This window comes from Oncorhynchus masou, chromosome 5, assembly GCF_036934945.1.
Source record: "Oncorhynchus masou masou isolate Uvic2021 chromosome 5, UVic_Omas_1.1, whole genome shotgun sequence".
Taxonomy (NCBI): domain Eukaryota; kingdom Metazoa; phylum Chordata; class Actinopteri; order Salmoniformes; family Salmonidae; genus Oncorhynchus; species Oncorhynchus masou.
Window position 1 is genome coordinate 19,042,756 of NC_088216.1, and position 22,509 is coordinate 19,065,264.

The 22,509-nt window shown below is 42.1% G+C and overlaps 2 protein-coding genes across 5 annotated transcripts in view; one reads left to right on the forward strand and one right to left on the reverse strand.

The window, feature by feature from the left end:
* slc44a2 (solute carrier family 44 member 2 (CTL2 blood group)) overlaps positions 1–14,020 on the reverse strand; it is a 28,376-nt gene extending 14,356 nt beyond the window's left edge. Inside the window, exons 1-7 of one of the 4 annotated variants that reach the window (XM_064962413.1) lie at positions 13,858–14,020; positions 5,048–5,096; positions 4,834–4,907; positions 4,357–4,441; positions 1,962–2,163; positions 1,811–1,871; positions 1,552–1,678 (exon numbers count right to left, since the gene is read on the reverse strand). In XM_064962413.1, coding sequence (XP_064818485.1) covers positions 1,552–1,678; positions 1,811–1,871; positions 1,962–2,163; positions 4,357–4,441; positions 4,834–4,907; positions 5,048–5,096; positions 13,858–13,900 — 641 coding nt within the window. In that variant the 5' untranslated portion in view covers positions 13,901–14,020. Of the gene's footprint in view, positions 1–1,551; positions 1,679–1,810; positions 1,872–1,961; positions 2,164–4,356; positions 4,442–4,833; positions 4,908–5,047; positions 5,097–6,893; positions 7,084–13,857 lie in introns of those variants that run through there. The other 3 variants (XM_064962418.1, XM_064962401.1, XM_064962406.1) reach the window with 3 other exon arrangements.
* Positions 14,021–19,157: 5,137 nt separating this feature from the next.
* Positions 19,158–22,358, forward strand: gcdha (glutaryl-CoA dehydrogenase a). Its single transcript, XM_064954595.1, has 7 exons — positions 19,158–19,301; positions 19,795–19,913; positions 20,061–20,096; positions 20,314–20,454; positions 21,286–21,348; positions 21,470–21,640; positions 22,225–22,358. The coding sequence occupies exons 2-7, from the start codon at positions 19,805–19,807 to the stop codon at positions 22,356–22,358; spliced, it is 654 nt and encodes a 217-aa protein (XP_064810667.1). The 5' UTR covers positions 19,158–19,301; positions 19,795–19,804.
* Positions 22,359–22,509: the final 151 nt, after the last annotated feature.

Here is a 22,509-nt window from a genome sequence, read left to right on the forward strand (position 1 = left end):
AAAGTGAAACGACAGTCCATCATTACTTTAAGCCATGAAGGTCAGTCAATCAGGAACATTTCAAGAACTTTGAAAGTTTCTTCAAGTGTAGTTGCAAAAACCATCAAGCGTTATGATAAAACTGGCTCTCATGAGGACCGCCACAGGAAAGGAAGACTCAGAGTTACCTCTGCTGCAGAGGATAAATTCATTAGAGTTAACTGCACGCCAGAAATAAATGCTTCATAGAGTTCAAGTAACAGACACGTCTCAACATCAGCTGTTCAGAGGAGACTGTGTGAATCAGGCCTTCATGGTCAAATTGCTGCAAAGAAACCACTACTAAAATACACCAATAATAAGAAAAAAATTGATTCGGCCAAGAAACAGAAGCAATGGACATTAGACCAGTGGAAATCTCTCCTTTGGTCTGATGAGTCCAATTTTGAGGTTTTTGGTTCCAACCTCCATGTCTTTGTGAGACGCAGAGTGGGTGACCGAATGATCTCCGCATGTGTGGTTCCCACCGTGAAGCATGGAGGAGGAGGTGTGATGATGTGGGGGTGCTTTGCTGTTGACACTGTCAGTGATTTATTTAGAATTCAAGGCACACTTATCCAGCATGGCTACCATAGAATTCTGCAGCGATTCACCATCCCATCTGGTTTGCACTTAGTGGGACTATCGTATGTTTTTCAACAGGACAATGACCCAATACACCTCCAGGCTGCGTAAGGGCTATTTGACCAAGGAGAGTGATGGAGTGATACATTAGATGACCTGGCCTCCACAATCCCCCGACCTCAACCCAATTGAGATGGTTTGGGATGAGTTGGACCGCACAGTAAAGGAAAAGCAGCCAACAAATGCTCAGCATATGTGGGAACTCCTTCAAGACTGTTGGAAAAGCATTGCAGGTGAAGCTGGTTAAGAGAATGCCAAGAGTGCGCAAAGGTGTCCTCAAGGCAAAGGGTGGCTACTTTGAAGAATCTAATTTGTTTAACATTTTTTTGTTTATGTCACACCCTGACCATAGTTTGCTTTGTATGTTTCTATGTTTTGTTTGGTCAGGGTGTGATCTAAGTGGGCATTATATGTTTCATGTCTAGTTTGTCTAGTTCTATGTTTGGCCTGATATGGTTCTCAATCAGAGGCAGGTGTGAATCATTGTCTCTGATTGGGAACCATATTTAGGTAGCCTGTTTGGTGTTGGGTTTTGTGGGTGATTGTTCCTGTTCCTTGTTCCTGTGTTAGTTTGCACCAGTTTAGGCTGGTTTGGTTTTCACGTTACGTTTGTTGCTTTAGTATTGATTCGTGTTCCTTTTTTCATTAAAACATGAATCTAAATAGCCACTCCGCATTTTGGTCCAACTCTCCTTCACATAAAGAAAGCCGTTACAGTTTACTACATGATTCCTTACGTGTTATTTCATAGTTCTGATGTCTTCACTATTACTCTACAATGTAGAAAATAGTCCAAATAAAGAAAAACCCTTGAATGAGTAGGTATGTCCAAACTTTTGACTGGTACTGTATATTGACGGTGTTTCAGGTTGAGGCATGAGGACTCACTTTGAAGCGTCCAGAAAATCAGTGGCGTTCACCTTCTCTCCCTCCCCGTTGTCAAAAATAGTCTCGTTGCCAACGACAACCACACCACCTTTCATGGTACTGAGAGCTGGAAGGCACCGACGAGTGACTGGAGGGAGTGGAGAGAGAGTGGAGATCAATAATCACTAACTGTGTGGCCACCATACATTTACTAAGTCTTTATAAAAACACACACACACACACACACACAGTGCACACCATGGCTCCTGAGAAGACGTACATGGTTTGCTGGACATGAGCATGGAAGGACACAGGCCATCCCTCAGGATCTCGGGAGCACTCTGCGAAACAAAACAAAGTCACCCTTAGTTACACATTATTTCCCTAACTACATACTTTGCCACTGCAAATGTATCTCCTCTGTCACCCACCATTTTGGAGAAGTCCACTCCTTCCTTGCAGAACTGCTTGTAGTACTCCTGCTCTCCTCTGTTCAGGTAGGCTTTCAGCAATGTCATGTGTTTGGTAGGACAGCTTTCCACACATAACTGAGTGGTGGGGCACTGGAACTCCAGCAGGGTCAGGGGACTGGCACACTTCAGGATGTTGAAGTAGAACAGGAGAGGTTTCTTCCTGTTAGAGACAATTACAGTTTACATACACCTTAGCCAAATACATGGAAACTCAGTTTTCACAATTCCTAACATTTAATCCTAGTAAAAATTCCCTGTCTTAGGTCAGTTAGGATCAGTGCTTTATTTTATGAATGTGAAATGTCAGAATAGTAGTAGAGAGAATGATTTATTTCAGCTTTTATTTCTTTCATCACATTCCCAGTGGGTCAGAAGTTTACATACACTCAATTAGTATTCAGTAGCATTGCCTTTAAATTGTTGAACTTGGGACAAACATTTTGGGTAGCCTTCCACAAACTTCCCACAATATTGTCCATTTGGAAGACCCATTTGCGACCAAGCAAATGATGGCATGGCTTTAGAAGCTTTTGATAGGCTAATTGACATCATTTGAGTCTACCTTCAAACTCAGTGCCTCTTTGCTTGACATCATGGGAATTTTTTTTTAATTCAGCCAAGACCTCAGAAAAAAATTGTAGACCTCCACAAGTCTGGTTCATCATTGGGAGCAATTTCCAAATGCCTGAATGTACCACGTTCATCTGTACAAACAATAGTACGCAAGTATAAACACCATGGGACCACAATCCCGCAGGAAGGACCTTGTCTCCTAGAGATGATGCTGGAGCAAATCAATCCCTGAACAACAGCAAAGGACCTTGTGAAGATGCTGGAGGAAACAGGTACAAAAGTATCTATATCTACAGTAAAACGAGTCCTATATCGATAATAACCTGAAAAGCCACTCAGCAAGGAAGAAGCCACTGCTCCAAATCCGCTATAAAAAAGCCAACTACACATGGGGACAAAGATCGTACTTTTTGGAGAAATGTCCTCTGGTCTGATGAAACAAAAATAGAACTGTTTGGCCATAATGACCATTGTTATGTGTGGAGGAAAAAGGGGAGGCTTGCAAGCTGAAGAACACCATCCCAAACGTGAAGCACGGGGGTGGCATCATCATGTTGTGGGGGTGCTTTGCTGCAGGAGAGACTGGTGCACTTTACAAAATAGATGACATCATGAGGCAGGAAAATCATGTGGATATATTGAAGCAACATCTCAAGACATCAGTCAGGAAGTTAAAGCTTGGTCGCAAATGGGTCTTCCAAATGGACATCGACCCCAAACATACTTCCAAAGTTGTGGCAAAATGGCTGAAGGACAACAAAGTCAAAGTATTTCTGTGGCCATCACAAAGCCCTGACCTCAATCCTATAGAAAATTTGTGGGCAGAACTGAAAAATCGTGTGCGAGCAAGAAGGCCTACAATCCTGACTCAGTTACACCAGCTCTGTCTGGAGGAATGGGCCAAAATTCTCTTAACTTATTGTGGGAAGCTTGCTACCCGAAACGTTTGACTCAAGTTAAACAATTTAAAGGCAATGCTAACAAAAACTAATTGAGTGTATGTAAACTTCTGATCCACTGGGAATGTGATGAAAGAAATAAAAGCTGAAATAAATAATTCTCTCTACTATTATTCTGACATTTCACATTCTTAAAATAAAGTGGTGATCCTAACTGACCTAAAGACAGGGAGGGAATTTTACTAGGATTAAATGTCATGAATTGTGAAAAACTGAGTTTAAATGTATTTGGCTAAGGTGTATGTAATCTTCCGACTTCAACTGTAGTAGTTCATATGTAGAAACAGTTATATAGTAGTTCATATGTAGAGACAGTTATATAGTAGTTCATATGTAGAGACAGTTATATAGTAGTTCATATGTAGAGACAGTTATATAGTAGTTCATATGTAGAGACAGTTATATAGTAGTTCATATGTAGAAACAGTTATATAGTAGTGATTATGTAGAGACAGTTATATAGTAGTTCATATGTAGAGACAGTTATATAGTAGTTCATATGTAGAAACAGTTATATAGTAGTTCATATGTAGAGACAGTTATATAGTAGTTCATATGTAGAGACAGTTATATAGTAGTTCATATTTACAGGAAGTACAAATACAGCGGTTATAACACATCCTTCAGGATGTTCTTTTTATCTTCACACAACAGGTCACAGGCTCACCACAGAGCATCAGGATGATACCACAAAAGCCATATAACACAAAGACACAGATAATATCTCGACGTGTGAATGGACAAGAGGAATTCTAAAGGATCAGTGTTGAAGAGAGATGTTCAAAGGCAGAATAAATAGGGGGGTAATGGAAGGGGCTTACTCCAAGGGGGTCCCGGCCTGGCCACAGAACTGTCCTCTGCTGTCAGTCGGGTAGATAACCTTCCTGGGGTCCCCTTGAGACCAGGCTGGAGTAGGAGGAAGTATAACAACACTGTAGTTCAGATACTGTCCAGTTATCATAACGACACACGATGGAATCGAATAGAATCATTTCAAATAGAATAAAATATCACTTTACTGTGTCTTGTTTGGGCCTTGTGTTTTGGTTAATCACGTCACATGACCTGGAATTTAAACTTTACTTAAAGCTCTTTCATCAAACTGCCCCCTTTTCTTTTTATGTCCGACCGCCCAGCACCATCCTCAGACAATTTCTTACATTTTTGGTCCAATTATCATTTCTGGAAAAGGCTTACAATAAAAGTTAAAATCCAGGTCATGTGACATGATTAACCAAAACACAGGGCCCTAGAACTGATGTAATGGCCAGTAATAGTGTAGTTGTGGAGACACTGACCCAGGATCCCCACAGCAAAGTATCCCAGGATGGCCAAGATGAAGAGAATACAGCAGAACACATCTGTGCAGCCCCTGGCAACCACAGGAGCAGAGAGGGAGGGAGAGAGAGATGTTCGACTGCTATTTTTTGACGTTGAGCTTTATTAAGCTTTGCTATGTGGGTAATTGATAGACTGAGGTTTGGCTGTCAAAGCTGATAATGAGATGATTACCTGTTGTGGATGGGTCCTTTGAAGGTAGGGTCAAACTTCCGTGCTTCACCTTTGAACAAGTAAAGAGAGAGAGTTTATTATTTTTCTTTACATTTATACACAGATGTGTGTGTGTGTGTGTGTGTGTGTGTGTGTGTGTGTGTGTGTGTGTGTGTGTGTGTGTGTGTGTGTGTGTGTGTGCGTGCGTGCGTGCGTGTGTGTTTATATCTGTGTATCAGTATATCTGTAAGTGTGTGTGTTTATATCTGTGTATCAGTATATCTGTAAGTGTGTGTGTTTATATCTGTGTATCAGTATATCTGTAAGTGTGTGTGTTTATATCTGTGTATCAGTATATCTGTAAGTGTGTGTGTTTATATCTGTGTATCAGTATATCTGTAAGTGTGTGTGTTTATATCTGTGTATCAGTATATCTGTAAGTGTGTGTGTTTATATCTGTGTATCAGTATATCTGTAAGTGTGTGTGTTTATATCTGTGTATCAGTATATCTGTAAGTGTGTGTGTTTATATCTGTGTATCAGTATATCTGTAAGTGTGTGTGTTTATATCTGTGTATCAGTATATCTGTAAGTGTGTGTGTGTGTTTATATCTGTGTATCAGTATATCTGTAAGTGTGTGTGTTTATATCTGTGTATCAGTATATCTGTAAGTGTGTGTACACATTAACAACGCTGAGACGTATTTTCCATAACAAAAGGATTCTCCCGCAAGACTGACATGCCTAGCAACCCACAAAATGGCTCCCCGGTGACTCAGAGCTCCCGGTGGACATTCTTAGGTGCCATAGTAACGCTATGGTAACACCTCAGAGACTAGGCAGGCGCCACATCAGACAGCGCATTGACTCAATTGACCATAGTCTGGTAACAGAGCAAGACAATTATAATGCTGTGTATACAGTCTGAATGGTCCTGATACAATGTATTCTACATAACATCTAGAAACCAACACAAAAAGCTCAATCACCCAAGAACATTTTTAGTTCTTACCCAGAGTGACTTACAGTACTGAGTGCATACAGTGTCATTCTTCCCCCCCGTGGGAATCAAACCCACAACCCTGGCATTGCCAACGCCATGCTCTACTAACTGAGCTACACAGTTCCACAATACGCAAATGATGTGGGGCAACATTGTATTTCCTGTTTTGCGTCTAAGATCTTGACCCTTATCCTGTTATGACATGTGTCTTGTTAACGAACGTGTCACATTATTTTCTGAACATAGAGCACAGTGTGACTGAGAACATTGTTGCAGCTTCTTGTGGACATGATATACTGTTCTGTCAACGTGAGATATAACAGTGAGTCAGGCTTTCCATCCTGCTCAACAAAACAATAGGAAACACCCCTTTTCTTCAGATGGCAGAACAATTAGTTTGACTGTACAGTATTTAAGAACATTACGAGTGTTGGAAATCCCATTGTACACAACGGCTGCAATGTGATGACACACTGTCGCCTACACTCCTGGAAAAAAGGGTTCCAAAATGGTTCTTCGGGCTGTCCCCATAGGAGAACCCTTTTTGGTTCCAGGTAGAACCCTTTTTGGTTCTAAGAGTGTACACTATTTCACTGTGTCATCAGATCACACACGTTGCAACCGACAAACACCCAGTGTCCCATAGAATAAACCATATTGGTTTGTAAACAAAAGTGAGTTGCCTCAATCTCATTCATTTACTGTCTTTAATTTACAGTCCATAATGTTCAGTTCAAAACATAAACAACGTCACAGACAACAACTGCAAAGGCTACTCCCATCATGCCCTCAATCAGTGAGAAGTGAAAGAAACAACAGGCACAAAGAAAACCGTTACACCGCCGTCCTGAATATTTACAATACCTTTATTCTTCGCCATTCTCACTCCTCAGTCACTCCTTTTCTGTCTTTTTCATCAACAGGTTGGCTGTATTCATGTGTTGTGCTGTGTTGCCTATATTTCTTTCAGTACACTTTTAATGTGTTAAGTGTGTCTCGACTCCAGACCACCACCTCAGACCTCACTTCCTTCTTCCTGTGTATTGCAAAATAAAGAACGAGTCAAATCTTGTATCTCGCAGAGTTCTGCCTTCCTTTACCATTACGCTCCCTCCATTCCCTCGCGCTCTTCATTTCTCCCTCTCTTTGCCTATTTTACTGGGCTGTTATCATGGGAATGGGTGGCACACAGGAGGGTTGGAGAGGAGAGAGAGAGGTAACAGTGTTTTCCTTTTCCCTCGACCGGCATAACTTAACCTTTTTCACTCCTAAAATGACTTTGGTGAGTTCACCCTAATAGAGGGGATTTTAAAACCTTTACAGGACTTGCATCTTATCCTAAAATAGATGGGTGTGGATGCAAAAGTCAGGGTGACTAGAAAACGAAGCTAAACATCTATCACTCTCATTTAGGTCAAGTATGTAGACACTGATATAATATGATCATTCGTAAAACTCAACTGCAGTTCCCTTCCTATTCAGGGGATAGCAACAGGCTATGCACCTAACTGGGTCGACTGCAAACACACAGTGTGTGGTGCACTGTGCATGACTTAGTTAGGTCTATGTTCCTTCAAATAACACATGCAACCTTATATCTGTAAAAAGCCTACAGGAAGAGGATCCTTCATATGAGTTGGCAGTTCTCTTGCTAGCCAGCGATGATGGGACTTCTCTGAACTTTCTAACTTCTTGTTTCAAAGTTCAACTTTTCACTCCTGATTGCCTTCACAACCGTGCTGAAAGTATCTATAACTAGATTACATATGATTTACAAACAATTGATGAACTATCAAATATATGATATATACGTCTATAGTCTATAAATGAGTTTTCAACAAAACACTGGCAATGTTTGTAGTCTAGCCAGCATTTTCTTTTGTACTGTAATGTATTTTAATGTGTATTTTAATGTGTATTTTATATTGCATTAGACAGGGCGCATTTGGAAAAGAGAGCTCTCAATATGTCTTCCCAGTCGAAATAAAGGTTAAATCAAAAATGAAAATGCAGCCTGCATAGACCACCATACATACAGTATCTGAGACGGACTGTGTCTGTTCTGGAAGGACATATGCCCTCCTACATGCTCTCACTGGTCTGGCCATGACACCTTCCCGCCTTCCAACCAAGGCCATGTGATAGACACACAGCGTAGACAATACTGACTGGTGTGTATTGACAGATTTCAGTCTGACAATGGGACCTAGAGTGGGAGTAGCCTGGCAGCAGATCTGTTTGTGCTGTCTTGTCAATTGTCACATGACATAAGCAATAAAGTTCAAACAGTTCTGGGGCCAGCCTAGAAGAAGCTTTTATCCAAAACGCTCAGTTCAGTGAGTCCTTTCACTATGTGACCCCTGGGGGAATCGAACCCACGACCCTGACGGCGCAATGCCCTTACCAGCTGAGCCACACAGTGCTGTCATGATGGACATGTTCCACTTCCAGACCCAGTGGGACTATTGAATGTCCACTACCTAGACACTCTTAATGGGGTTGAGGTCTTAGTGATCGAATGGTTTAGTGTCTGTTGTGGTCTAGTGATCTAATGGTTTAGTGTCTGCTGGTCTGTTGTGGTCTAGTGATCTAATGGTTTAGTGTCTGCTGGTCTGTTGTGGTCTAGTGATCTAATGGTTTAGTGTCTGCTGGTCTGTTGTGGTCTAGTGATCTAATGGTTTAGTGTCTGCTGGTCTGTTGTGGTCTAGTGATCTAATGGTTTAGTGTCTGCTGGTCTGTTGTGGTCTAGTGATCTAATGGTTTAGTGTCTGCTGGTCTGTTGTGGTCTAGTGATCTAATGGTTTAGTGTCTGCTGGTCTGTTGTGGTCTAGTGATCTAATGGTTTAGTGTCTGCTGGTCTGTTGTGGTCTAGTGATCTAATGGTTTAGTGTCTGCTGGTCTGTTGTGGTCTAGTGATCTAATGGTTTAGTGTCTGCTGGTCTGTTGTGGTCTAATGGTTTAGTGTCTGCTGGTCTGTTGTGGCCTAATGGTTTAGTGTCTGCTGGTCTGTTGTGGTCTAATGGTTTAGTGTCTGCTGGTCTGTTGTGGTCTAATGGTTTCGTGTCTGCTGGTCTGTTGTGGCCTGCTGGCTACTTAGTGGCTAATGGTAGTGTCTGCTGGTCTGTTGTGGTCTAATGGTTTAGTGTCTGCTGGTCTGTTGTGGTCTAATGGTTTAGTGTCTGCTGGTCTGTTGTGGTCTAATGGTTTAGTGTCTGCTGGTCTGTTGTGGTCTAATGGTTTAGTGTCTGCTGGTCTGTTGTGGTCGAGCACACAGAGACAGGGCATTACTGCCATGGCTGGATGGCCAACATAACAGTAGCAGCAGATCGGTGGTGGAGAAAGAAGCCTCTCGTTCCAATGTTACTCAAAAACATTGCATTTGAGTGTCGATATGAATCTTGTATATTGATGAGTTATTACTAATTCCATGTGTCTGTACAGGAATAGGTTGGAAGGACTTCGCTAATAACACAGGCTACTATAGTGGCAGGTAGCCTAGTGGTTAAATTGTTGGGTCAGTATCAAAAGGTCACTGGTTCTAATACCTGAGCAGACAAGATGATGAAAATATGTTGATGTGCCCTTGAGCAATGCACTCACACCTAACTTGCTCCAGGGGTGCTATACTACTATGGCTGACTCCATAAAACAACCCATTTCATTGCACCTATCTGGTGTAGGTGACAATTCAACAACAGTACATCATATTGATGTGTATATGGAATAGGTCATGGTGTAGTTTATACTGCACAACTCAACTGCTTCCAGAGGAAACTCTTCTGTGGCAGTAGCCTGAGAGAAGAAGTCAGATATTCCTGAGACTGAAGAAGGAATGTCCAATTCCCTTTTCTGAAGTGTCTATACTTGCCGCTGGTTGCCAAATAAATCCAGCCCAAATCCTGCCTGCCGCTCCGCTCTCATTCCCCTACATGGCTCACTATGAACACACTAAACAACTCTGTCTAACAGTTTTGCTGTGACCTGACAGCCAGAGACAGCATGACAAAGGATCATTGTGAAACAACACACTCACTCATATGCTGTGTGTGTGTGTGTGTGTGCCACTTGAGTTCATGAGTTGACTCGGTGCCCGTAGACTCAGTGTGATAAGTGGGTACATCAGACACTCAGCAACAGGCCTGTGCATGCTGCTACCGGCGGGTGATTTAGACAAGACAAGACATCCAGCCGGCACACTGGCCCACTCATACAGTCAGAGGATATTCATATAGACAGACAACATGGCAGGAAACTAGCCTGGTCCCTGGGCTGTTTGGTCTGTTTTGCTGTCGCCAGGTTGGTGGCAAAACAGCACAATGAGACATGATACCAGGGCCTGTATGTGTCTCAGAGTAATGCTGATCTAGGATCAGTTTCAATACTCCTACTCCAAGATAAACACTACTACCTCCTAGATCAGCACTCCTTCCCCTAGATCAGCACTCCTACCCCCTAGATCAGCACTTACCTCTTAGATCAGCACTCCTACCCCATAGATCAGCACTCCTACCCCATAGATCAGCACTCCTACCCCATAGATCAGCACTCCTACCCCCTAGATCAGCACTTACCTCTTAGATCAGCACTCCTACCTCTTAGATCAGCACTTACCTCTTAGATCAGCACTCCTACCCCATAGATCAGCACTCCTACCCCATAGATCAGCACTCCTACCCCATAGATCAGCACTCCTACCCCCTAGATCAGCACTTACCTCTTAGATCAGCACTCCTACCTCCTAGATCAGCACTCCTACCTCCTAGATCAGCACTCCTTCCCCTAGATCAGCACTCCTACCCCCTAGATCAGCACTCCTACCCCATAGATCAGCACTCCTACCCCATAGATCAGCACTCCTACCCCATAGATCAGCACTCCTTCCCCTAGATCAGCACTCCTACCCCATAGATCAGCACTCCTTCCCCTAGATCAGCACTCCTACCCCATAGATCAGCACTCCTACCCCATAGATCAGCACTCCTACCCCATAGATCAGCACTCCTCCTCCTAGATCAGCACTCCTTCCCTAGATCAGCACTTACCTCTTAGATCAGCACTCCTACCCCATAGATCAGCACTCCTACCTCCTAGATCAGCACTCCTCCTCCTAGATCAGCACTCCTCCTCCTAGATCAGCACTTACCTCTTAGATCAGCACTCCTACCCCATAGATCAGCACTCCTTCCCCTAGATCAGCACTCCTACCCCATAGATCAGCACTCCTACCCCATAGATCAGCACTCCTACCCCATAGATCAGCACTCCTCCTCCTAGATCAGCACTCCTTCCCTAGATCAGCACTTACCTCTTAGATCAGCACTCCTACCTCCTAGATCAGCACTCCTCCTCCTAGATCAGCACTCCTCCTCCTAGATCAGCACTCCTACCTCATAGATCAGCACTCCTACCTTCTAGATCAGCACTCCTACCTCATAGATCAGCACTCATCCTCCTAGATCAGCACTCCTACCTCCTAGATCAGCACTCCTACCTCCTAGATCAGCACTGCTACCTCATAGATCAGCACTCCTCCTAGATCAGCACTCCTCCTCCTAGATCAGCACTCCTCCTCCTAGATCAGCACTTCTCCTCTTAGATCAGCACTCCTACCTCATAGATCAGCACTCCTACCTCATAGATCAGCACTCCTCCTCCTAGATCAGCACTTCTCCTCTTAGATCAGCACTCCTACCTCATAGATCAGCACTCCTCCTCCTAGATCAGCACTTCTCCTCTTAGATCAGCACTCCTACCTCATAGATCAGCACTCCTACCTCATAGATCAGCACTCCTACCTCCTAGATCAGCACTCCTCCTCCTAGATCAGCACTCCTACCTCATAGATCAGCACTTCTACTCTGAGACACTTTATGGATACAGGCCATGGCTAGCAGAAAACTGGGATCCAGGCTTTGACTCACTATAGGTACCTGAAACATTGGTTTAAAGGCCTTCTGTTCAGTTTATGACCTTTCTGGCTGATGTGTGATGTGGGGGCAGGGAGCTGACTGTGGACAAGGCCTGTTTACATGGCAACAGGAAAGTCACAAGGATACTGTACTGACATCAGTGGCTCCTTAGATAAACCATAGAGCAGGGATCATCAACTAGATTTAGGACAATGTTTTCTTGAGCGGATCGTCGGTGGGCCGGAACATAGTTACAAATCATTTGTAGACTGCAAACTGCCTGCAAGAAGCCCAAACAGATAATAACATAATAATTTCAAACCTTGCTTACATTTGTATACGATCATGTCTCTCTGTTATGCGTGGGAATACTTTGTAGCAGATTTCCAAAATTAAAATCACTTGGAGCTGATTTTCTGGTGTTTTTACAGTCTTATGTCCACCAATGAAAATGCCAACAAAAAATGATGATTATTCAAATACATTTTTGTTTGGCTCAGATAACTTGGGCGGCCAAATAAAATCACCTGCCAGTTGGGGAACCCTGCCGTAGAGAATGTGCCTATAAGGCAACTATTGTCCGTCTCTCACTCCCTTTCTTACAAACTAGTCATACTGAATGGATGTCAGTGAATCCTATTTAACATGACTTAGATTACATTGGAATTAATGACTGTAAGTCGCTTTGGATAAAAGTGTCTGTTAAATGGCATATATATATTATATATATTATTACAAACCTAGGCCTCTATCTTCATCATAATATGACTCGGGTGGGGCCTAAATGCTGAATTACCGACAAAGTATTGTAAGCCTGCTATGTTGGTAATCAGTTGAGGTTTGAAGTGCAGGTCTATTCCAACATGTGATGACATTGACTGGAGGGATTAAGGCTAAACAGGATGGAGGACCTTGATGACTCAACAGATCTTCTGAACAACAACTCAACCCAAAGTCCAACCACCATTTGGAAGTGCAAGTGCAGCGAATGACAGGCTGACTATCTGTCTACCTCTTGAGAGACATGTGACATGCCACGCAATGAGTGACATTTTAGAAAGTCGTTATGGCAAAACTTAAATAAATCACTGTTAATGATGCACTATAGCTGAGGGCCAATTGTTTCCGCTGCGGTGATGTGTGTGTGTGTGTGTGTGTGTGTGTGTGTGTGTGTGTGTGTGTGTGTGTGTGTGTGTGTGTGTGTGTGTGTGTGTGTGTGTGTGAGTAATAACCATATGGCATTCTAGATATCACCACATGGGTGTTGTCACACAAACAACTTCTGCTTCTGTGAGGGAGCAGACTGAGCAAACCTCACCATTATAAGCTGTCAATACACAATCACTCTATTGATTATTCTGTTGTAGAAATGAATTGGCAATGAATTAATCATTGCCCGCAAAGCAACATTTGACTAATAGCTTTGTCCTATATACCTGTTCAAGTCAAATGGACTAAGGCTGTAGAATAGACTATCCGACTTTGCTTTCTGATTCTTCTGATTCCATTTAGTGGGAACAATGGACCATGTGGGAGACGTATTGGCCGAGGCCATAGGGGGTTATTCATTTCCATATGATCAGTGTACATCATAGGGCAACAATGAATATCACTTAGTCCTTAAATTGAACATAAACAGCGCATCTCTTGATAGATGTAGGCTGAAGCAGCACAGCTGCAAGCCTTTGATAAATGCAGGATTGATTATTTGTAAAGCGTATTTATAATGGGAAACGTAAACTATTCTTCTGCACGCTGATTATGATGATGTTGCGATGTAAATCTGTTTGGGAGTGGGACACACGCGGCCGGTCCCCACCCATCATTCACGAGTCATTGTTTCCATTTTTTTCCACCCACACCCCTTTTTTCAAAAATAACGGTGCGAAGAGAATGCGAAGAAAGGGAACATTTCTTACCATATTTCGAGTCCGGAGTCGGGTTCTTCTCGTTTAGCTCCATGGTTGAATACTTGGGTGTTCTCGCTGCTGCCTGCTGATCAAATTTTGGACAGTTACCATGGAAATGTCGAAGAAAAAAAACATTGAGCGATTCCCTATTCGCGGTCAAAACCGAACGTACTGTGTGTGGCAAGACCCATCCCAAATCATGATACATTCCATACCACGAGAGAGAGAGACAGTGGCCAATCAGCTATAAAAACTAACAACTGACAGCTTGCTCGGCCAATTAAATAACCCTGAAGGCCGGACCAAAACTATTTATTTCTTGCTGCCACTTCAAAGGAATGTGAAGAAGGGTTGTGCTGTCACACACTGTGAATAGCCTATTTTAATGTAAAATTCATTAGGCAAAATGATTCTTTACAACATGCAAATAAAATATAGAGACTGTAAGTTGTTAAAATTAAAGGAAATCTCTCACAGCTTTGAGTGGAAAAATTTACTTGATAGCAAACAAAATCGAAAAGAATGCAAACAGTAAAAAGGTGCATGCAGTGAAGAGAGGAAGAAAGAGAGCACTTGTGTTAAAATAGCAGAGAGAGAGAGAGAGAGAGAGAGAGAGAGAGAGAGAGAAGGGGTTCTGAGTCTTTTCACCAAAAGAGCAGAAACCCAGGCCTCACCAAAGAAATCAGGAATATAGACATTGTCATCCTGCAAGAAACATGGTATAAAGGAGATGGACCCAATTGTTGCCCTCTAGGTGTTACACAGGGAAGGGGGTATGCTAATTCCCACATTTTTGGGGGTCTTGCCTGTTTTGCATGTAATTTTGTCATTAATGTGTGTCACATATCAGTTTGCAAACAATGTAAAATATATATATATAATGGAGTTAATAGAGCCACATACAAACATGGTCTATTTTTGTTTTCTTGAGTAAGGCAGCTCCATAATGACAGTGTTTCAGCCTAGCTAAGTGCTTTCTGTGGTGGTGGATCAAGCCAACAGAACACACAGAGCTTTACGCCGCGACTGGCTCAGTGTTCTGGCACTCATGGGGACACTACTTCACCTCCAAGTCTAAGGGTAGACCTCGGAAATTCTAGCACTTTGGATGCTGCCATAGAGTTCAATTAGAAGTTCCCATCCAAGAAGGCTCAAGGTCATTGGCCACAGATAAAATGACATCAAATCATGTTATATCTACAGTAGTATTGATTGGACTGATCACATCAACTTCGTACTTTCAAAATCTTAGCTAGCAGTCATCATCATGAATGAAGTCGACAATCTACTAGCAAATCCTTTTTAATCCTTGTCATACAAAGATACATAATGAAGAAAAAGTATAGATGAAATGTATTGGTACTCATCGGGCCATTGGACATAAACATTGCACAACAAGTTGGAAATCGTAAATTCAACAATGAGTGATTTGGAAGGAATCAGTGACAGTGGCTGTGGGGTCCCAATTCTGGGATTTTCCAAATTTAAAATGATAAACGTTCAACATGGTCAATGCTGTCAATAAAGTGTGATTTGTGTCGTGCTCAAAACAACTGTTAACTCGTAACTGCGAAAACTTGACTTCAGTGAGTTCAAGACAACTGAGAGGTCGGGAATAAACAAGCTCCGACTGGGAAAATAAGTTTTGAACGGTCATCCAACTCAGAATTGTAAATCTGGCCTCTTTCTAGAACTACGACCTGAAGATTAATGATGTCATCATATTTCGACTGTGTTTTTTTTTCAGAGGTTCCAGATGTTTGAAAAGCACCATAAATCCAGAGAATGCCAAATTTTGATTGCAAAATTTGCCCACGAAGGACCGCCACACCATCTTCCTGTTCAAGTGAGCACAGCACAACAAGGTGAGTCCAAAAATGTATTGTATGCTGCTGTTAGTAGCCCATGTGCCTCACCCTAATAATTTGGTCTATTTACCCCTCTTAATTTCGCCTACTGTTCTGACTTGGTGGTGCACATGTAGCCTATAGCCTGTTTTAGAGAAAGATTTTAGAGAATATTGTAAGAGCTTTCATTGTGTGTTTATATGCCCCCTTTATTTATTATATGGTTCTGACTTGGTGTACAGGGAGAACACTGTAAGAACGGCCCATGTTCTGAATTCTGTTGCTGTACATTTCAAAAGTGCTTAAAAAATGGTTATATTGACTACGTCTGTCCTAGCTCGCTCATTAATGTCTTAATCGAAATCACGGATTGCCTTTTATCCACTTGTCGTCCCCTTATGCCACAGTTTGTACATCTCAATTGTCATTAGAAACCATATTTGTTTAATAGCAGCTATGTTTTTTTTAAGTCAGTAAATGAAGCTGAATGAACTGTTTCGCTGCCAGACAAGGCTCCGCTGGGACTGCTGTTGGGACAGCTTTATGTAGGCTCTAACAGTTTGTGGGAACCGTTTGTCACCGTTATAGTACAGTTAATGATTTGTTTAGTGTTGTGTTGTGGCTTTGCTGGCATGCATCCCACTTGATTTATTTTTGCACCACCAAGATTTACATGCTAAAATCGCCACTGCAAAGAACTATACCTACCTCGGCCTAAACATCAACACCACAGGTAACTTCAACCAGGCTGTGAACAATCTAAAAGACAAGGCAAGGGCCTTCTACGCCATCAAAAGGAACATAAAACTCGACATCACAATCAGGATCTGGCTAAAAATATTTCAATCAGTTATAGAACCCATTGCCCTCTATGGTTGTGCGGTCTGGGGTCCCCTCAGCAACCAATAATTCACAAAATGGAACAAACACCCCAAAATATACTTTGTGTACAACGTAAAACCCCAAACAATGCATGCAGAGCATTAGGACTATACCCACCAGAAAAGAGCTGTTCAATTATACGACCACCTAAAAGGAAACAATGTCGTCACGTTCCACCACAAAGCTCTCACCTGCAGAGAGACAAACCTAAAGAAAAGTCTCCTCAGCCAGCTGGCTCTGTTCACAAACATTAAACGACCCAACAGAGCTTCAAGACAGCAACACAATTACTTGACACATTGGAAAGAATCAACCAAGAAACAGAGAAAATTGGAACCCTATCTGTCCCTAAACAGAGAGTAAACAGTGGCAGAATACAGGGCCACTGTGACTGACCCAAAATTAAGAAAATCCTTGACTATGTACAGACAGTGAGCATAGCCTTGCTATTGATAGAGGTCGCCGCAGGCAGTGGGCTATGTGCCCACTGTCCACAAAATGAGGTGGAAACTAAGCTGCACTTCCTAACCTTCCAAATGAATGACCACATTAGAGATACATATTTCCCACAGATCACACAGACCCACAAAGAATTTGAAAACAATCAAACATTGATAAACTCCCATATTTGGTAGGTGAAATACTGCAGTGTGCATTCATAGCAACACGATTTGTGGCCCATTGCCTTGAGAAAAGGGCAACCAGTGGAGCACAAACAACATTGTAAATAACACCAATTTCATATTTATCTTCCCCTAATATTCGTACTACAATTATTTTGCACATTGCTAAAACACTGTACATAACTGATAATATAACACTTGAAATGTCTTTATCTTTTTTTAAACCTTTTTCAGTGCAATATTTACTGTCAAATTCAAATCGTTTTTTGTTGATGTTGTTTTGTATCTTCTCACTTTTGTTTATTGTTTATTTCACGTGTTTTGGCAATGTAAACACATGTTTCCCATGCCAATAAAGCCCCTTTCAATTGATTTAAGAGAGAGAGAGATCCTACCTCAGCAACCGTGTAGGCCGGGTGACAAAGCAAATAGAGGCTATTGTGGTCAGCCCTGACAACCCTGTCCTTGCTTTCAGGGGTGTCATGTGGATGAACTATGCCAAGATTCGTCTAACATAACATACCATGAATAATGAATGAGGTTACACTTCTCATATTTAGTTTCCTGGCCTTTGAATGCTTGGAAGTAATCATGTTGCCTAATTAATCATTTCTGCATAATGCATTTTATGTTGTTGTTAATTTGCATTGACAACTGTAATCATTATACACACATTTCATTCAGCAAACCGATCTATTCAAAGTATCGTGTTGAGCTATTTACTTTTTCTATATGAAAATATCCCAACCACACATGTTGTTCACCAAACAAACACATTTAGGCTTATGTCATTAAATTCTGATTAATGCCACATAGCCTAATATCAGTGGCGTAAAGTACTTAAGTAAAAATACTTTAAAGTATTTTTGCTTAATGTAGGGAATTTAGGGAATTTGAAACAATTTATACTTTTACCTTTGATACGTATATTTTTGCAATTACATTTACTTTTGATACTTAAGTATATTTATAACCAAATACTTTTAGACTTTACTCAAGTAGTATTTTACTGGGTGACTTTCACTTTTACTTGAGTAATGTTCTATTAAAGATATCATTACTTTTACTCAAGTATGACAATTGTGTACTTTTTCCACCACTGCCTAATATAAAGCCTACATTTCACTTCTCAATATGTCTAATTGAAAACGTTCAACAAATGTGTTTTTTGTTATGTTTTTTAACAAATATGTGTATGGTTATGGTAAATAAACCCTATAATTGCATAATACTTTTACTATTACACTCCTATACAATTGTGGTCTCTTCGGGCTTGGTTTAAGATACAGTATTTTGAACCTAATCTTCAGAAGCACATGGCCATTTGGCCATTTGTCACCTGTACCTATTTTTTTATAATCTAGTGGTGCATTCACGGCAACTGGGAACTCTGAAATATACGAGGTCAAATAATGACGTCAGTGATCTTCAAGTCGGCCCTCTAGGCCGAGTTGGAATTCCGAGTTGGATGACCGTTCAAAATAATATTTCCCAGTCGCAGATCGTTTTTTCCGAGTTTCCAGTTTTCTTGACCCCACTGAAGTCGGAGATTTACGAATTCGCAGTTGCCAGTTGTTTTGAAGGTGGCATATGACGAACATATTTAACGAATTGGCAAATCAAAAAATTCCGAGTAGCATTTGAACGCGGCATTTATATACTCACAGCCAATGAGATGGGAAGGAAGTGTGCCAACGCCTCTCGGTCCGATGGCTATACATTAGCGCCATTTTGAGTGTGGCATTCTTCACTTTTGGAAAAAGGTCCAAAAAGAAAAATCAATAACAAAAAGTATTTAACCCACACATAACTTTATGAATCATTACACTCTAAATATGTTATAATGCAAATATATATGCATTTGTTTTTATGCTTTAATTGAAAGGTTAACAAAATCAAAGTTTCATAACGCACTCTGTTGCGTAATCTTCTATATCACAGGTGGCGTGTCTATTGGCTTGACTCGCTTATGATGACAAGCTGTCCCCACGCAGCCATTTGACGTCACTTTGCAGCGATTACAAAACAACCAGCTTTGCACGAGATAAGGCCATCATTCGACGTTATCAGATCATCGGAAATAATTATCAGACAAGAACAGGTACAGTAATGATAATATGTTGTGCATGAAGTTGCTCACTGCAATGTTACATTGTTGCGGAGGAAGACTTGTTTTTACTGCTACTGTTTATTTAGAACGTTGTTTTTTTTAAACCTGCTGTTCAACATGTGTTATACAATGTTTTGTAACAGGCTTGTGTAATGAAGGACAGCTACCATAAAACATGACATTTCTTATCTTATTCGTTCAAATAGAGCGATGGAGGAACACCAGGAAAATGATATTAATACAAGAATCTGTACCATAGGATTTTTTTCCTTTTGATTATAACTGTCATTATTGGTACAGTATCTTACAGTATTGTCACTGAAATGCTTCAAATGTGATTTTTGACCATCACATTGTTTTAAATGTCATACATTTTTCTCAAAATAAATAATTCACTTGATAATATGATAATATCATGTTTTGTAAATGTATAATCTTTACTCTCCTTAGTGTACCATTAAATCTGTGTTGTAATTTCTTTCAGACTGTGTACCATGGCTCTCAGAGGTGCTGTGACTCGTTTGCTCTCCAACGCTAGGAAACGTGCTGCAGTCTCAGCCTCCCGGGCACAGGGCACAGCAGCAGCTTCACCAGCCCAAAACGGTGAGTTTACATGTGAGCAATAAATAACATAGAATGGGATTGTATTAAAGTGACATTTTAATACAATCCCATTTTATGTGTCTAGGATGTATTGCTGCTTTTGTGTTGGTCTCGGTTGATGACTTATTGTGCCGTTGACTCTTTCAGAAGCCGAAGTGGTCACCAAGAAGTCAGTAAAAGCACGTAAGTCATTTTTACAAGTTAAACTCGTAAAGCTACAGTATTGGACAAACCACATCTTGTGTACATTACCAATGTATTACATATGTAAACTTAACCGCTAGATGCCACTGGCTACACATACAGACATGGTGTATCATATTATGAAACGTGGTGGTGGACAGTATGACATCACCATGTTTGTGTCACCTCATGTTCTAATTCCCATGGCCCTCTGCAGCCAAGGTGCAGTTTAACTGGCGTGACGCCCTGGAGCTGGACGGCCTGCTGACAGAGGAGGAGGTGATGATCAGAGACTCTTTCAGGACCTACTGCCAGGAGAAACTAATGCCACGCATCATCATGGCCAACAGACACGAACGTAAGCACTGGCACAGTGTGTAAGCACAGACACGGGCTGAGGCATGGTCATGGCCAACAGACACGAACGTAAGCACTGGCACAGTGTGTAAGCACAGACACAGGCTGAGGCATGGTCATGGCCAACAGACACAGGCTGAGGCATGGTCATGGCCAACAGCGACAAGCTGAGGCATGGTCATGGCCAACAGACACAGGCTGAGGCATGGTCATGGCCAACAGACACAGGCTGAGGCATGGTCAGGGCCAACAGACACAGGCTGAGGCATGGTCATGGCCAACAGACACAGGCTGAGGCATGGTCATGGCCAACAGACACAGGCTGAGGCATGGTCATGGCCAACAGACACAGGCTGAGGCATGGTCATGGCCAACAGACACAGGCTGAGGCATGGTCATGGCCAACAGACACGGGCTGAGGCATGGTCATGGCCAACAGACACGGGCTGAGGCATGGTCATGGCCAACAGACACAGGCTGAGGCATGGTCATGGCCAACAGACACAGGCTGAGGCATGGTCATGGCCAACAGACACAGGCTGAGGCACTGACAAATGGCCAGCGGACACGAACGTCAGCACTGACACAAGGCCAACGGAGATAAATGTCAACACTGACACATGCCCAACGGAGATAAATGTCAACACTGACACATGGCCAACGGAGACACACGTAAATACTGACATTTGGCAAACAGACACACATGTAAACACAGGCTGAGGTGCTATTCCTGGAGAGAAGACTTCTCATATCACACAATGAACTTCCCTATAAACTATTTATTCATGCTCACTTTCCCTTTGTTTGTTGTCGTCCCCCCCCCCCCCCACAGATTTCCACCGTGAGATTGTCTCAGAGATGGGAGAGCTGGGTGTCTTGGGGCCAACCATCCAAGGTAAATAATAAAAGAAACATGCATCATCCTGTTATTGATGTGTTCATACTCAATCTTCATGCTCAACTCGATTAGTCCACTAACTGTCCATCTTCCTCAACGTTGTCTCTTCTTCACCCAGGTTATGGTTGTGCCGGAACCAGCTACGTGGCCTACGGGCTCATTGCCAGGGAGGTGGAGAGGGTGGACAGTGGCTACCGGTCAGTCATGAGTGTCCAGTCCTCACTGGTCATGCACCCCATCAACGCCTACGGCACAGAGGATCAGAAGGAGAAGTGGCTACCCAGGCTAGGTAAGCAATAACTACTATATGTTCCATAGTAAAATGACACATAGTATAGCAACTAGATCTGGGCGATATGGAAAAAAATCCATATCCTGATAAATTGAAGTATCACAATAACAATAAATTCATAACATTAATGTGCGCCAGTTACTTTTTTACATTACCCTTAAAACTACTACTACTTTAGATGTTGTAGCTATCGATTGAAGAAAGGAAAAACCCGCACTCACTCAGCTATCAATTGTCCCATTAGCAATAGCCCATATTAGCACTTACTTCATTTCAAACTTCTTATCGTTATTATCGATATCAATGTCCTCAATAAATGGTTGGTTCGGTCAGTATCAATAATTTTCGGTTTAGAAACTGTGTTGGGTCTCAGTTCATAAGTATTAATAAAAATAACATAGATGAACAAACAACAAGTGTTTATAGATAGTTAATATTGGCACATAGACAAAGGTCTAAGTTGTTGTACAAAGTAAATGTGGTACGAAAGTGAGAATGAAACTAATGCAGACTGAAGCAGAGCTCATATTCCAGTTCGATAAGGCCTCTTCATAATCCCATCTCTCTCTGTAATGCTGCAGCTCGTGGGGAGATCTTGGGCTGTTTCGGCCTGACTGAGCCCAACCACGGCAGTGACCCCGCGGGCATGGAGACCAAGGCCAAATACAACCCCTCCAGTAGCACCTTCACCATCAGCGGAGCCAAGACATGGTAAGGTTCTTCTAACCTGGGTACCAGTCGGCATGTATGTCTGACTGGGGAGGTTCTAGTCTGGGTTACCATACGTTTCTGCTTTAGTTCATTTCTTTGATAGGCCAGGCTAGGTAGGTAGAGTAGTTATGAGTAGTTATGAGGAGACATATCCC